This window comes from Rosa rugosa, chromosome 6 (assembly GCF_958449725.1).
Source record: "Rosa rugosa chromosome 6, drRosRugo1.1, whole genome shotgun sequence".
NCBI lineage: Eukaryota > Viridiplantae > Streptophyta > Magnoliopsida > Rosales > Rosaceae > Rosa > Rosa rugosa.
In genome coordinates this window covers 3,465,533-3,481,869 of record NC_084825.1, presented here as the reverse complement: position 1 = coordinate 3,481,869, position 16,337 = coordinate 3,465,533, and the positions used below count along the sequence as shown (strand labels likewise).

General features: G+C 36.8%; 1 protein-coding gene and 2 long non-coding RNA genes across 4 annotated transcripts in view; 2 read left to right on the top strand and 1 right to left on the bottom strand.

Annotated features, from left to right (window-relative positions):
- Window positions 1-1,661: 1,661 nt before the first annotated feature.
- On the bottom strand, window positions 1,662-2,288 carry LOC133718158 (uncharacterized). The gene is made up of 2 exons (XR_009850112.1): window positions 2,138-2,288; window positions 1,662-1,894 (listed from the first exon to the last, which is right to left on the bottom strand). It is a non-coding gene; the product is annotated as an uncharacterized LOC133718158 (long non-coding RNA).
- Window positions 2,289-5,182: 2,894 nt separating this feature from the next.
- LOC133716077 (mitochondrial uncoupling protein 1-like) overlaps window positions 5,183-16,337 on the top strand; it is a gene marked incomplete at its 5' end in the record, with an annotated part of 49,889 nt that continues 38,734 nt past the window's right edge. The window contains one exon of the mRNA XM_062142822.1: window positions 5,183-5,473. Coding sequence (XP_061998806.1) covers window positions 5,183-5,473 — 291 coding nt within the window. The remainder of the gene's footprint in view (window positions 5,474-16,337) is intronic.
- LOC133714326 (uncharacterized) lies at window positions 5,963-16,050 on the top strand. Of its 2 annotated transcripts, XR_009848593.1 has the most exons (13): window positions 5,963-7,123; window positions 7,340-7,513; window positions 9,107-9,401; window positions 9,668-9,907; window positions 10,155-10,244; window positions 10,407-11,046; window positions 11,445-11,613; window positions 11,980-12,070; window positions 13,095-13,157; window positions 13,429-13,641; window positions 14,911-14,967; window positions 15,102-15,226; window positions 15,751-16,050. It is a non-coding gene; the product is annotated as an uncharacterized LOC133714326 (long non-coding RNA). The 2 variants fall into 2 exon arrangements; XR_009848594.1 differs by lacking the exons at window positions 5,963-7,123; window positions 7,340-7,513 and adding an exon at window positions 8,112-8,366.

Below are 16,337 nucleotides of genomic sequence, written 5' to 3'. Positions count from 1 at the left end.
TACGTATATTATAAGTATGCATATCCAAAGTGATAGGATGATACCCAAATTATAGGTATCTGAATCATGCACATATTTGTAATACCCATACGATATGTATGCATATATGAATCATTGTAGAAATGTTTGGTTAATTCCACCCCAAGAGGTATTTGATGTTTGTGTTTTATTTTTTAAGATTTATGCTAACGAATATGTATATATGGATTTCAACATAACTGGCAATTTTAACCACATCGAGAAAGAAAAATATCTAAATAAAAGGAATATAAGAATTGCTGTAAAACACTCTGATGATACACACATATATTTAGAAGGACATTACTTCGCTAACCGGCCCTGGTTAGGAAGTGCTGACCACAGCCACTCACGGATCAACACGTGTCCATTTAAAAAAAAAAATAATGCTATTGAAATACCAGTTAACGTCTAACACATCCAAATCCAGAAATCCCTCTCTCTTCCAAATTGGGTTTCCTTCTGCATTCTTCAGCAAAATTCATAGGGATTTGAATCGATGGGTATTGGTTTCGAATATGAGTACTGGATTTCTTTAGTACCCATAGGAATTCGACGATGGGTACTAGATTTCAATTACTTTTGTTCGATTTATGGTACGATTCTACTCTAAACCCACGAAGATGGAACAAGAAGCAGCGGCTCACTGATTCAGGTGGCGCGTTCAGAAGGGTCGAATCCGAACAGCTCAGACGGGTCAGACCCAACTTACTCGGATGTCGTGAGGTCGTGATCCGCGTCAAGAAGCTTCTTTTCCGGCGAATGCTGCTTGGGATCAAATACGGGCCCTTTTTCTTGTTCATCTTGGGGTTTTGGTTGTTTTACTCAGTAGGGATGTTTCAGTAATCTGCATATTTTTTCAAGTGTGTGGATGTTCAATTTTACTGAGCAATTAAATAGGCATGCTCTTATTCGAACTTGTTTACTTGTGATGGTTCAATTTTGTTTTGCAATACGTGTATCACTGCATGGATTACTGGCAGCAAGTTCATGATCCGAGTGATATAAGCAAAATTATATACCACCTGTGTTTCTCTGTGGAACATTAATATGGTCATGAACTCATGATGTGATATATGCAATGGTAGCGTTTTATATACTACCATTAATTCACCAAGTAGAATTCTTTCCAACCATGAAAAGAGCTAAGATATAGTTACAAGTACCATAAGTTCAGCTTTGCAGATATCAAATGAAAAACACAAGTATGACACCAGACTTGTACAAGTCAAAAGGTTAAATATAAATGTCTACATTTATATAGTAGTGATCGTAAGCTTTGTGGCCTCTTTCTTTGTACAGTCTGCTACAGTTCCTCTTTCTTTGCTCCCACCACTCTGTCCTCAATGAACACTGATGATTTTTTCAACCAAGTTAACATTCTGCTTGGTACTCTAACCGAATTCTGCACGCCAGTCAGTTGTCCAACAATGTCTGCAGGACCAAAGTATGAGTACAGATGGGTTGATGGAGTTAACATTCAAGAAACCAATAGAGGTTTCTACTCCAAAATTTGTGGAATATTTAATGGACTGGATTGAAGTTTAGCTTGATGAGGAATCAATCTTCCCTCAAAAATTGGGGGCACCATTTCCATCCAATTTTTAAGCTATGCAATATATGCAGTGCTAGCAAAAGAGAAGTAGCAATCTCGCTCTCTTATCATAAAGAAAAGCTTTATACATATCAGGAATATTGACATCTTCCCATGATACCATACCAAAAACCAAAATAACTTAAACTTCAAAATATCAGCTGTTGACTGAATCTTTCATAGACAGCAAAGAAAGCAACCCCATTAGTCTTCATCATACTGTGATTTTTCGCTACTCAGCATTCACCCTCCATCTGAGGTCCCAAGTTCCAATCTCCCATCCTAAACACAGTTTATCAAACAAACGAATAGTCAACAACAATGTTCTTTCGAGAAATAATGCACCTATGCTTGCATCATCGGCCTAGCCATTCCAAGAAAGCATGACAGTAAAGCTTTCTATAACATTGCTGATTTCTCCTTTGGTCAAAAGCTTCGAACACATACCAAAAGGAGGACAAACCCACGACTGGGGATTTAGTATGACTGAACAACTAAAGAAGAACACAATCGAAATCTACATACCCAGAATTGATCACTTTTTGTCACTGATCCTCATAGCGTGCTTCGAATTCCCATGAATTTTGCTGAAGAAATTTTATTGAAGAATGCAGAAGAGTTTACAGTTTGGAAGGAAAAGGGGTATTTGCAGAAGATCGTTGACATCAAATGGGAGTCCTCTCGCATTAAATTTTTTTTTTATATTAACACGTGTTGATCTATTATTGGCCCTGGTCAGCCCAAGCTACCCAGGGCTGGTTAGCGAAGTTCCTTCCTTTTTAGAACTTAAGGACAAAAGGACAAAGCAATCTTTCTTGGGATTCAAGCAAAACAAAGAACTTAAGCTTGGGGAATTCTCAAATTCCAAATGAAATTTCAACTCGAGTTAATGTAAGTATTAGTTGACTTCTAGCAAAACCATATATAACGCTAACATGTACAATCGCATTCACAATTAGAAGAATGACAATGTAAATACCTAAATGTAGTGAGTAAGGTTATGTTTTGGTTCTATTTGAAAATGTGTGCCTTAAACATGACATATCCTACTTTATTTCATTTTTCATTTTTGCTATAACACTTTAACCTCAAGTAATTGTTGAAAACTACTCCCAAAGGTCATAATTGTCAACTTATCCTAGTGTTTGCAAAATGAGCCTAGGTGCTTAATAAAGTGTCCATTTTTTGGGAGAATAGCTTAAAACTGACATTTTGTCAATTTGACACAAAGTATCGGTTTTAAGAATTCCTAAACAGCTTCGACTACTGTAGTTGGCCGTGCTTCATTTTGGAGTGCTTCGGGGAAACCGCTTGGACTTCTGTGTGTCTCGACAGCGGCAAACATCGATTGGTTTTGGGCGAGGTTCGATGGCAGGGTGGTTGGATGGTTGCGGTGTCGCCTTTACCATCGGGAAAAGTTGACAGTCTTGGGAACCATGGGTCGTGGCTCTGGCATGGGGCGTGGGCCTGTCTTCAGTCATTGGGCTTCTGCTGGTGGGCTTCTTTTATGTATTATGTAGTTTTAATAATTTGTTTCAAGTTTCGGTGTATTTTATTTACAATAAATTCCTACCAACTGTTTGGCTCTAATTTTGTTGCAGCTGGTCAACAGTCTCTTTTCTTGCGCGGGCGTGCCAGCACCGTTCGGGTGCGGTCGTCGGGGGTGTCCCTTGACCTGACTTCTATCAAGCGATTGTAGACGAGGAGAGCACCAACCTCGTCGTGGGATTCTTTGTGCCTCGTGGTGAGGACTTTGTTGAAGTTTCTTCTTGTTCACAAGTCGATACTCAATATTGCAGATCGAGCAGAGCGAAATCACCGGGAAGTATTGAGATTTTGCTAAAGCGTGACTTTAGCTTGGCTGGGTTGCTAGGGCGTTACCTTTGCTTGGCTGGTTCTGTAACCGTTGTGGTCGCGGCACTACCGTCGGCTCCCGAGGAGACTAGGACCGAAGCACGTTGACAGAGGGTTTGGTGGCACTGAAAGTCGGCTTCTGAGAAGACTAGGACTAGGAGTGTGATCACCGGTAAGAGAAAGAGAAGGAGATGAGTTGCTCTTAGAGAGGTTGCTCTAGAGAGAACTTAGATCATCTTAGAGATGTTTTGATGTATTGTGAATGTGTATGTTTTAGAATGAGAGGAGAAGGTGTTTTATATAGGGAAGAAAAAGAAGAGTGAAATGATGAGTGGAAGAAAAATAATGAAAGTGGAGTATGAAAGTGATTTGTAAAATATGGAAAAGATAGAGAAATGATGAAATGAAAGCAAAGCATGAAGGTGTAGAAACATGGAAGTGATGATGATCTATTAAAGAGATTGTCTTGAAAAATATATCCAAGGAAAAGAAGAAAAGCATCTAGCTTTCTTCATGTGGGTAGGAAACATGAACATGTGAATATTGAGCTGGTTTTAGGTCAGTTTCTGCCCCTTTATTCCTTCAATTATTTCTCCAACAAGACTTCAGAATCAGCCTTCGACTTCTTCATAAAAAATGTTCCACTATGAGTGTAGATCATCATGAAAAATTTTCAGAGCTTTATTTCATGCGGTTGGGCTGGAAATGCTGCTGGACCTCTTACAGGTCCAGTTTTCCAGTTTTGCTTCTGTAGAAAATTGGACTGATTGTTTGAAGGCCTTCCACTCAAAAATATCTCTGGCACTCTTCATAAGAAATGATCCTTGGGCTGTCTAGAATGGATCTGCAGACTTTCAGCTCATTTCAAGTTCATTTGGTCAGGCGACCGCCCCTCCTTCCTTGTTTAGCTCGGTTTCTCCTAGCCGAAGTAGGAAAATGTGCTAAAGTTAACTTTTCATGCTTCCATGCTTCCATAGTAGGCTTTATTTAGCCTCTAAATATATATTTCGAGCTTGTCGACAATATATAGCTTGAGCCACTGACATTGGCTCAATTTCTCCAACACATGCCTTGTCAGGCCAAAATGTTCATTTTGGATCCAAACACTAACTGTTGGTAAAGTCATGTGGGTTATGTACCAGGCCGCATACTCAGTATGCCTTATCTGCTCTTGTGAGGGGGCATATCATGAATTGGGTGCAACCTCCTAGTGGCAGAATGAAACGTCGTGTCGGCGGATTTATTCCTTGTCATCAGCATATTGGAAAAGGTAATTTATTGGTTCTATGACATAGCTTTAACTTTCTGATATGCCACCATTATTGTAAAGCAAATAGAGTAGTCAATATGACACTCTTTGCTACTTGGTGCAAGTTCGAATACATTGCTGTAGTGGAGATTCTTGTTATTATTCGGGAGGTCTTCTTGAGGTGTATTGTAATATGAGGTTTGGGCATTATGTTCCCCCCTCTGTATTTATCAGTTTCATCAATTAAGGCCTGAGGGCGGCCACACCATCCCTTATTTCAAAAAAATAAAAAAAAAAAAAAAAAAAAATTCCTAAACAGCTGTGATTTTGAAAAATAGATAACTGATGTTAACGGTGCCGGTTTTGACCCAATACCAAAAACACGAACCGATGAACCACCCAGTCCACCTCAAGTAAAAAAACGCCCAACAGCAGAGCCCACCCCACTAACCCATAAACGTTCATAACCCATTGCTGCTGCTCTTCTTCTTGGAACCCGCGAAACCCACCGTCTCACTCTCTCAGTCTCAACGAGGACTCTCCCGGAGGCCGGAGCAAAAAACTTGCCGGCGGAGATCGTCAAAGTCGCTTTCCCTGACCACCTCATCCTCGCCGACCTTCCGGTGGCCAAGGGCATTGGGTCAGCCACTGCAGCTTCGCCTGTCAAGACAATCGGTCGCCGGTCCCGTCGTCAGCTCGGTGAACGTGTCCACTTTTGTGTTCGCTGTGATTTCCCGATTGTTATCTATGGAAGACTAGTATGTGAAATTGAGCTTTATATCTTTGGTCTAGAAGACTAGAATTGAACGCTCTTCAAATTGATTGTGTTTGGATTGAATAGCTTGTTGTGTTGTGATGTGTGAACGATTCCTTCCCATAACTTTTAGCATATTCTAAGCTTCCTTTATAAAGTTGAGAAGTTGTCCAAATTGAATAGAATATTTATGTATCCTTATGGGTGAGATGTTAATTTGAAAGCTTTTACATTTTAATTGTTGATCCAAACAAAAGATGTAGGTGATTTAGTTTCCGTGTCATTTGTATATATGCCATTGTATCTGTATTTTGACAGGAGTAGGGATTTACCTTGTAACTTTGATTTCGATGCAATATACCGCTTTGTTAATTTACGATTTGTTGTTTTGCAGGGACCTTCGGCCTTTTATAAGGGCTTCTGCCCAAATTTTGGAAGGCTAGAATCTTGGAATGTGATCATGTTTCTAACCTTTGAGCAGGTACATGTATCGAAACCTTTCTATATCTCTTCAGCCGTTTGTGTTTTCCGGTCTGTGCACTGATTTTTTAATTTCACATCAGTAGCTGTCTGAATTGCAGCTTAGAAATTATATTATGTGATGGAATCAGAAAATCTCTATAAATAATTAGCCACTTCTAATGAAATCTTTATCGAAATTTATCTATGGTGCTGTTTTTTTTTTTCATCATATAAACCTGGAAAGTTTTCATTTTGTAATGGCTTTCTCGTCTCTCAAAGTAAATTGAATTGCTTTTCTCATCTCTTATTCTTCAGGCAGGCTAAGAAGTTCATGAAAAGTATAGAGTCAAAATGAGAAGTGAAGCCAAGAGAGTGGATTTAGTTTGCAGGGGTAGCATCTAAAGCGGCTGTAGTTGTTTTAGAGAATAATAAGGAGCTCGACAAACCCTTTTCTCCCATATTTCAGCTAGCTGAGGAGAAGAATCCTCTGAAGGAAAACTGCTTATTGGGAACTTAAAATTTAAGAAATAATTAGCATTCGTTTTCTGGATTACATATCTTTCATTGTCATCATATTGATGAGTTTAATTTGTCTTTCAAGGCTTTAATTGCTTTGTTTGCAAAGCCAAATGCTAAATCTTTGTCATCAGTCGTCACCAATTAATGATGGCTTGCAGACACACGCTTGGATTTTTCTTTTCTGGTAGATGATTCATTAGTTACCGAAAACGACGGTATAACATAAATGCTGATGCATAATTTTTAAACAATAAAAGAAGGGGATTGAAATTGACACTCCATTTTTTTACAAACCACACCCTCCATGAGTAATTTTTCAGAAGTCAAGAGTTTTTTATTTTTATTTTTTGGAGGGTAGTTTATTGAAATAGTCCATCTTGGATGGCACCCTAAGCTAACCCATGGGTGCTGATCAATGAATTGCTGAAACACCTCCAGAAGTCCCTAGTTGTTTTGGTCGAACAGTAGTTTCCTTTCTGATTTTGGACAATAAGTCTCATATATCACAGTACTCTTGTTTTGAGCTCTTCATATTGTAGAGGACTTGCGGGACACTCTGGAGTGTGCCATGTTGCCAACAACTAGGTATTATGGTTATCACTTTCTAACTTTGATCATTTGCAGAACTGCAAGAACAAGTATCAAAGCTTCTTTTCCAGGCAGCAGACTTCAGGTCTCTCTACATCAGCTTTGTTGCAGCAATGATGCTTAATAAATAACACCACTCCATAATATGTTTGCTCGGTAGAGATAATAATAATCATTGACTTGTAACTGCAACTGTGAATCTGTGATGCTTTTTTTTTTTTTTTTGGTCTGCTGCAACTCTGATTATACTCTATACTAAAAGGCAAACACTGAAACACTATTCATTACTGTTCGCATGCAGATAGAAAGAAAGAAGACGACATCTTGCTTCTGCGGATGGTATTGCCCATGGTTTTGATCTGATGGGAGACAAAGATGTCAATGACAGTTTTGATCTGGATTCTGCCGACACAGAGGAAAAGAGAGGAGACGAAGATGAAATATCAGCCTCTGGAAATTCACCTAGCCCACGAAGGTGAATGGCTCTCTCGCTTTTTCCTTTATCAATGATATTGGGGTTGATTGTTGTGTATGGAGTTTTTTATTTGATGTTTCACCAGTCTACTGTAATTGATTCCTACTTACAGTTTCAGAGAAATTTGTTCTGCAATTTTAATTGGGTAGTGAGAATTGTGATTAGGGGAGTTCAATTTGTTCGATTGGGATTGTGAGATTATTGTCGAATTCGTGAAATTCGAGTTTTAGAGGGGAACATGACCTGGGTTGTGTGAAATTTTGGTACTTACGCTTAGTGAAGAATTGGGTTTTTGGAGTGGGAGAGTGAGTTGAACTGGGTTGGGTTGTGTTCTCCCTGTTTTGGCGCTGAATTGAATTCATTTCTACCTTCAAGTTCAAACTGAAAGAACCAAGTAGAACAGGTTAGTTCTGGAGCTTCGGCTTATAGCTATTACCTGATTACCCGGACATGCTGCAAAAATGGAATAGTAGGGAAAAATAAGAAGATTTACTTGATGCTACTTTGCGATTTGCTCACCCACATAAGTATACCTCTTACTTCAGAGCCATTCAATATCCCCCAAGTACACACGACAGATCGCAACACAGTAATGGATTTTACAAGTGATTTCAGTGGTATCGACTTCACAATTCGATTCAAAATTGGAAAATTGAAGTATGAGTTCTAGAATAGCTCATTGGGTAAAGCTTTGGATTCTTGCTTATTTATGTTTGATTTTGAAATTTCGGACTGATAAAGCAGTTTGGTGGAACTGGTTATGAAAGCTCAGACGTAATGGTGATAGATGAGGTTCAGATGAGAAATATCAAAACAGTTCAAGAAACTGTATGGGTATATTTGTGCAGGAAAGGTACAGATGTGACCAAGAGCATGATGATACTGTATCATTAAATTTTTGACAAAATAGTTTACCAAAATATTACACACTTAATTTTGGGCTTCCAACTGTGGCTAAGAAATTTGTAGTGCTCAATTTGATGATACGCATGTGCGAATTAATAGGAAAGAACAAAGTTTCGAGTTTGTGAAACAGTTGATAATACTTTGCTTTTTTGTATCGGTTCAGGATTGTCCCACGAACAAATTAAACTCCTAGATTCCTTAAACTCCATGTAGTATGGGGCTATGCTATGACGAGATGGGGAATAAGAAAGATGACTAGGGGTGGGCGATATCGATTGGCAAAGAGGAAAGCAGTTCAATGTTTGCAAATCCAATTGAAATTGTGTACGACAATCACAATCACAATGAAACTTGCTAGGCATATCCATCTTTTATTACTGATTTAGAGATCAATGTCTATCTGATTTAGATATCAATTTGCTGTCTTTGTATTTGGATCAACTTGCAAAAATCGAAAAGGCAAATTACTTTGTTAGCTTGGGACAGCAATAGGGAATGAATCATAGTAGTTCCAATTTTTTTTTTTTTTTTTCAATATAATTAGGATAGACACGGTAGGGCATTTATACTGAGTATTGCTTCTTGCTTTTCTCGTTTATCACTTTTTTTTCACAACTGCCGTGTAACTTTTGGTTTCTGGCTTCTCTACTTTTTACTGAGACCCATCTCCACTTTTTTTGTGTGCAGCTACTTCGTATATGTAATTTTGCTGACGGAGTCTTCAACAGCAGTGGTAACTCATTTCATATAAGAATAGTTTGGAGACAATGTCTATTGGAAGCATGTCTCCACTTTTTTTGTGTGCAGCTACTTCGTATATATAATTTTGCTGACGGAGTCTTCAACAGCAGTGGTAACTCATTTCATATAAGAATATTTTGGAGACAATGTCTATTGGAAGCATGTTGTGCACCACACCAAAGCATGTAAGGTTGTACTGCATGGACATGCTGAGTTTGAGGCAAGTGATGTTATCTTAAAGGTTAGTTTAAACGAATACTGTAGATATGCAAATAGGAAAACACAAATTCTTCAAAAATTTTGAATTTCAGGTTTTTTTTTAATTTTTTTTTTAATATATATATATATTTTTTTTAAATCTTATAAACTGAGATTAAGTGCTTTACTACATATTTAGCTTTACCAATGTGTACTGGTTTTCAAGAGGAAACGTTAGCTAAATGCTTTTCAGATTCATTTTCAGCTTCTCCTGTAATTCTGATTTTTTTTTTCCTCTCATGTTAGTAGGTTATTTTTTGGAACATGGAAACAGACTGAAAGCACAGTGGAAGATCACATGATGATCGTTACTGATGTTCGATTTAGAACAAATCTCCTGAACAGAATATGGACAAGTATGATGGTAGAGTTTGTATGAGTTCCGAGTCGATGAGTAGAATAGAGGCAATGTTTGAAGCTGAACTTGAGAGGTTGGGGCTAAACAGGAGTACTTCTACTTTGGAGAGAAGATTAACTGATCTTGATGAGGTACAAAGTCTATGCTTATCGGTGCAATTTTAAGTTTAAGCAGCACAAGTTTATCTTTTGTGTACTGAAATTTTGTGGGTGAATCCAATTCACTTGAAACATAGAAGTAGTGAAGAAAACCCTCATTTTCATTCTGTTTTACATGTATCTTCCTTTTTTCCTCAATTCCAATAGCTATCTTCTGTAACATTTCATATGATTATAAGCATCAAGTAATTGTGTTCATCGTGAATTGAATTTGTTGCAGCTTCCAAACAGTGTTCATCAAGTTTCTGAAGATTACATTTGGGAAAGCTCTATACTTTACAGACCAATGTTTACATCAGAGGAAGTGGAGGTAAATAAATTATTGGAACAGATATGAAATTTCATTTGTGGTTTGATCCCACCCAAATATATGTGATGCTTCATTTCACTTATTACCACATGTTCATAATGCATGCAATTGTACACATATATAACTTTGATTGATGGTGTCCTATTGTCCTAACTATCTCAGGTTCTCAGTCTAAACCAATTCTTGCTGGCTATTCGTCATGCACACCCTCGGTCAGAAACCATGTTGCTTCTTCACCATCAAAGTTTTGATTTCTCTCTCAGTTTTGGCAGCCATAACATCAGCAACTAGAACTTACCCGGTGCCTCCAAATGGTCACAGAACACGAGGCCTAGGCGCTTTAGAGATGAGTGCACCAGTTGTGAACAACAGACTGCTGCTGTTAGATTTGCAGCACCAGATCAAGGTGGAAGTGGCTTCTCAGGATCATCCTCATGTTCTATCAAAGCGTCCTAAAATCCCACCTTCTGGCCCAAGCCACAGGACCAACAAGACACCTAATTCCTCAAGACATTACTATACACTTTTGTTATTTGTATATAGAGAACAGCTTTGGTTAGAGTATCATACATGAAATGCAGGAGAGCTTTGGTTAGACATCCTCATGTTTAGGGTTGTCGTATTGGGTTTGTCATCAACAAGGAGAAGGAAGGCGATTCTGGGTTTTGGCTCAACCTTGAGGTGGAGGTGCGTTGGGAAAAGCAGGAGAGCTGCAGCTTCTGGTATTTGAGTTATGGCTTCAAACATCCGATTCCAGAGTCATTGTTCATGCATGTAGACATAGATTGCTTCTACGTTCAAGGTTCCTTAATTCCCCTCTCTCAATTTCTTTATTGTAATTGTAAATTGTCCTTAATTCCAATTTAAGAGATGCTCATCTCGGTTTTCTGGTTGAAGCATCTATTTTTGTGATGCCCTTTTATAAATTTTGCAGCTTTGCTTAATAAGATTGAAAACGACGAGATTTTTTAGTATTTTTGGAGTTGTGTTGATTATATTCTTAATCTGTGATTGTACGTTGTTATGGATTTTTTTAGTATTTTTGGAGTTGTGTTCATAATTTGTAATTTGTATGAATTTGGGTTTTGTTTGGATTTGATTCTGTTTGTTTAATTTTTTTTCTTTCTTTTTTTCTTTTTTTAGGGATTTATGGTTTTGATCTGTGTTTTAATGTTAAACTGTACTTGGTTTTGTATGCAGGTTTCACCTGCTACTATCATTGTTGCTGCAATTGATTTATCTGTTGTAAAAAATTGGTCTGCAAGGTCTGAAGAAAATGAGAAGCTTCAATCTGTCAATCAAGGCAAATGGAAGAGAATACATGTTAGGCAACTTTTGATGGTGCAATGGATTATTTGATCAAAGTATGGTATGGAATGTGTAAATAAAGGTTGAGAGTTAAAATCAATTTGATGTGTGTTATTATTGGGCATGCAAATTACGGAAATATTTTTTCTGAAAATTGTATACCGTTCATTGTGATCAACATGATTATAATGTTTATTGAGTTGGGTTTTTTAAGTTATTTACTCTCTAGGATTTGTTTATTGAATGGATTTTTATTTTGCTTGACTAATTTTTTTCTTTACTATTTTACTGCAGTGTGTTGGTGGCTTTAGGTTTATTCTTAATTTTTTCTTCTACATGTGAAGGAAGCTTCATAAGATAATCAATATGATTTGGTTGCTGGAAGATTGGCTCACCTGAGATGTCTAATCTTTTCACTGTTTTGCAGGAAAATTGGGGTATAGCAGGAAGGAATATATATCCAAGCAACTATTTGAGTCATAATAAGGTTGGAGAAGGCAGTTTCAGATGTCTTTAAGGTAACTTCTGATCTACATGGCATACATATAGTTTTAGTTATAACATGGACCATTGAATGCATATACAGACTGTAGAGTGTGCACTTTAGGTTATGGTTAAGTACAATGTTAAGAAATTAACAAGATAGCTGTGAAAAGGCTCTTAAAACATTCTACAAGTTAATGGTTTTGAGAATTTTCTTCTGTTTACATTGTTGACAAGATATTACTTGAGTTGATTTTTTGTTTTTTATTCAGATTTATAAGTTCATGAGCTAATAATTGTTTGTTGAGAGAAGGTGGGTTTGTATGTTTATCTAGCTATGTTTGATTTCGGATTTGAATTTGGGTTCTGTTTGGATTTGCATTTGAGGTGTGTTTTGTAGAATTGTATATGGAAGGGGGTTAGATTCAGTAAATGGTTTCATCCATATGTCAGTATATATTATTTTTTGCTTTGCTTGGTTCTGTTTTCAGTTTCAATTGTATATGCTTTCTTGGTATGTTTTCTATTTGTAATTTGGTGAGGCTGCTTCTTCTTTTTCAAGTTTAGCTGAAATCAGTGGAGATAATGAGCAAAAGGATACTGTTGGATGAATCAGTTTTTGATTGTGCCTTTATCTGTGTAGTATAAGTCAATCAGTGGCTTCATATTGCAATTGATTGGCTTATACTATACAGACAAAGTGCAATCAAAGTTATGTCAGCGCAAATGATGCAAGAATGAAGCCATTGTTAAAGCTAGATCAATGTTCAAATAATTTAATACTGCTATTGTTAAATTATGTTTCATACAATTAAATTAGTTGTGTAGGTGTATAATTCATTGTTATTCTTATTGCTAAGTTTGAACAAACTTCTCTATCATTCACTAAAACTATCACTGTTAAGCTGATAAGTAAATTTTGTCTTCACTTTAGTAGTTAGTTCTGCACCTATCTGGAATTTCAGTGAAAAGATAGAGGAGAAAATTACATTTCTGCACCACATTACTTTTATTTTAATATCCAATCTGTGCTGATTAATTTTTCTTCCACATCTGTAGGTGACTGTTTTGAGCAGCAGATGAACTACAACCAAAAAGATGAAGTGGTCTGTGAGTGAGATGGTCTGCTCATTATTTTTTTTCATTCTTGAATTTTTTATTGTTGTCTATAGTATTTAGATTTGAATATGCATATCTAGCACAAAAAATTACAACATTGACATGAGCCATAAACTTTATTAATGTTGTAATAAATGTTAATAGGAATATCAGAAAACGCAATCTTTAGTGTGGTAAAAGACCTTGGAATATAGACTCAGTAATTAGAGAGAAAAAAATAACAATAAAGACTCAATAAGCAGTAGCATATTTCTTAATTTCGCGATTTGCACAGCTTGGTTTCTCGATTTGTTTTCTTCTGCACTCCCCTGGCCCGCAATTCCAAGACCTTCACTTACGATTTCGATCCGCCCTCTGCTGCGTTGCGACTTTGATTCCCGGAGTTTTGAGCGATAGCCACTTCATCTTTTTTATGGGTTTGGTTGATTCGGAGGCGAATTTGTGGGATGTAATTGGGTCTGGAGGGCTAGGGTTTCGAAGATTTCAGGTACCCATTTAGTTTAGTGTCACTGTTTCCAGCTTTTGTTTTGGTTGTCGTTTGATTTTTTCTGTTGTTTGGAGTTTTGTTGAGGGGTGTGGTTTGATTCTTTGGCATGGATCCCTTGATGTTGTTTTGATTGATTTGGTATTATACACTTGCATTTATAATCTGCGGCTTGGTTTAATAATAAGTCATGTGTTCAAATTTGGTTGATTGGTTTTGAATTTCAATGCATGCAATTATGGGTGCTGCATATGAAGATACTTTAGGTTTATCTATCTGGGTTGTTTTGGGATTTGAATTTGGTTTTGTGGGTGATTGAGCATTTTTCTGTATAACATCAAACCTGTGTACCATTTATAATTCTCTCATCAATTACTGGAATACTAAAGTTCAGAGTGCCCCAATACTTTCCAGGACGGCCCTCATTCCAATCCTTAAAGGTTAGCATGATTGCTTTCTAAGTGAAGGGTTTGCTATGACTTGATCTGGGTTTTGCCCCTTATTCTTATTTTGACTCAATTTGTGCTTATAATTTGAACAGTCACTCTTCATAGTATAATACTAGAATATGTGAAAGAGAGGCAGAGAAAGGGAGATAGAGTTGCAGCATGCCTGTAGATACAAGTCTGAAAGCATGGGGTTTTAATTTTAATAGGAGAGGCTCTGAGAACAAGCTTTTTTTTTTTTTTTTTTTTCATTTTTTGCCGAAACGATGACAGTAAGTCAGTACTTACTGATGTGCATTCGTCATATAGTAATCTGGCATTTTTAAATTGTAAAGAACTGAATTTGAATGTAAAGGGCAATAATGCACATGTAAGGACAACTTAAGTCAATTATGCCTTTCTGTTTTTACCAGTTACAAATTGTACAGTCTGTTTTCTCCTTTTCTGTGGTCATGTAGGCTTCACATTTGACTGATTTCTTAGATTAGTTGATTGTTATACTGTGACGGTATACATTGTTTTTTAAATGCGGATTGCACTGACCAAATTTTCCAATCTCTGTTCCTCCCATCATACAAAAGTTTAGGTATATATAAAATCCTTAATGACGATATAAGTTTCAGGCAACAGTCTAATATATATGTTAATGATATAGTGGAAGAGTTTGGTTGGTCAGGTGTGCATACATAATTACATATAACATATGCTGGTACAAGAATATCTTATTGAGTGATTCCTTATGCAAACAGTTAAGTCAAGTCCCCAGTTACTTACATTTGTAAACAAAAGAAAAATAATGGATTTTTATATGTTTCAATGCTTGCAGGAAGATCTTTGTGGTATATATGGATCAAATTGCTTCCAATGGATTATTGCAATTGAGGTAATAATAATACTGTATTTCTTTTTTTCATATTTGAGCATATTAATGAATAACTGAAACTGAATAATTGGGTCTGAATCTTACTAGAAAAAATGTGGCGTTTTACTCTTATGCTTATGTTTTGATTTTTCCAGTACTGGAAAGAATGTGGCTATCATGAAGCATCATGAAATTATGAGCCTCATGAAGCAGCCAAATTAGTTGCAGAAGGAGACAGACCAATTTTTCATGTAAAAGGACACACCTCTGAAGTGAAAGAGTAAGCCAATCTTATCTTAGACTGAAGCATTTTCTTTTTGGTAATTCCCTTTAGAGGCATAACCTTTTACCTCCTTTTTTCTCCGACTTTGGGCAAATGATGTTCCATGCAATATAAGGTTAAAGTGAGTATCTATCTCCTCTTTTGCATATTTCAGGAATTAGAAAAGGTTGCTTTTATGTTTGACTGAATGGAGTTGTATCATTCAGATAATGTAACTGCAAAGACTTATGTCCTTGGTGAGTGATGCAAAGCTATAAAATCCCTTACACCAGCAATAATGTATAGCCACACCCTATAAAAGTAACTACTGAACTTTGCATAGTAATATGATGGATTGTTTAGGAAATTAGGACTGTTTTTGTGTATAAGTATCATATGATTTTGTGAATTACAATCTCTGTTTGTTTAACAAATGCACCAAACAAATGGAGCGTCATGTTATTCCTTTGAGTCCTGTGAAATGCACTTCTTGCTAATTCATGTGCTAATCATTTGAGATTTTGTTTGATTATGCCATGTAGACAAATGATGAAATGAAAGTGAGAATTGGAAGCTAAACTTGGCTGTGAGATGAGCAAAATTGAAGGCCTTACTGGCAAGTCTTCCAAGCTATTAACATATTGCCGACCAAATTTGAATTGCTCAGCGTGATTTCTTCACGTCGCACAAAAGAAAAAGGGATTGTGTTTTAAATCTTTTAGAGCATGGCAACCCATGGCTTATGTAAAAAGGAACTATTAATATGTGAAAGGTTTCCAGTAACCATTTATATTTGTTCCAAGAGTGATTGTCAATAAGAATTTACAATATCCTTAATCCCACCGGTATGTCTCATAATGTCAATGCATTACTATAAAACCCGCAGCAACGCGCGGGGTGCTGTTTCTAGTTGTAGATTGATACACGGTTATCTTCACTGTAGATGTGACCAGGAGACTAGACCAATTCCAAGTTCTCTAGTGGTGAGGATATTACAAATAAAATACGAACTGGGTGATAACAGCTTCCCAAGAAAATTCATCCTTGTTCAAATTAAGAGCATCTTTAGATATAAAATACATATAACAGCCGGAGCATCTATGTATCCACAGGTCCACAACCACTGTGA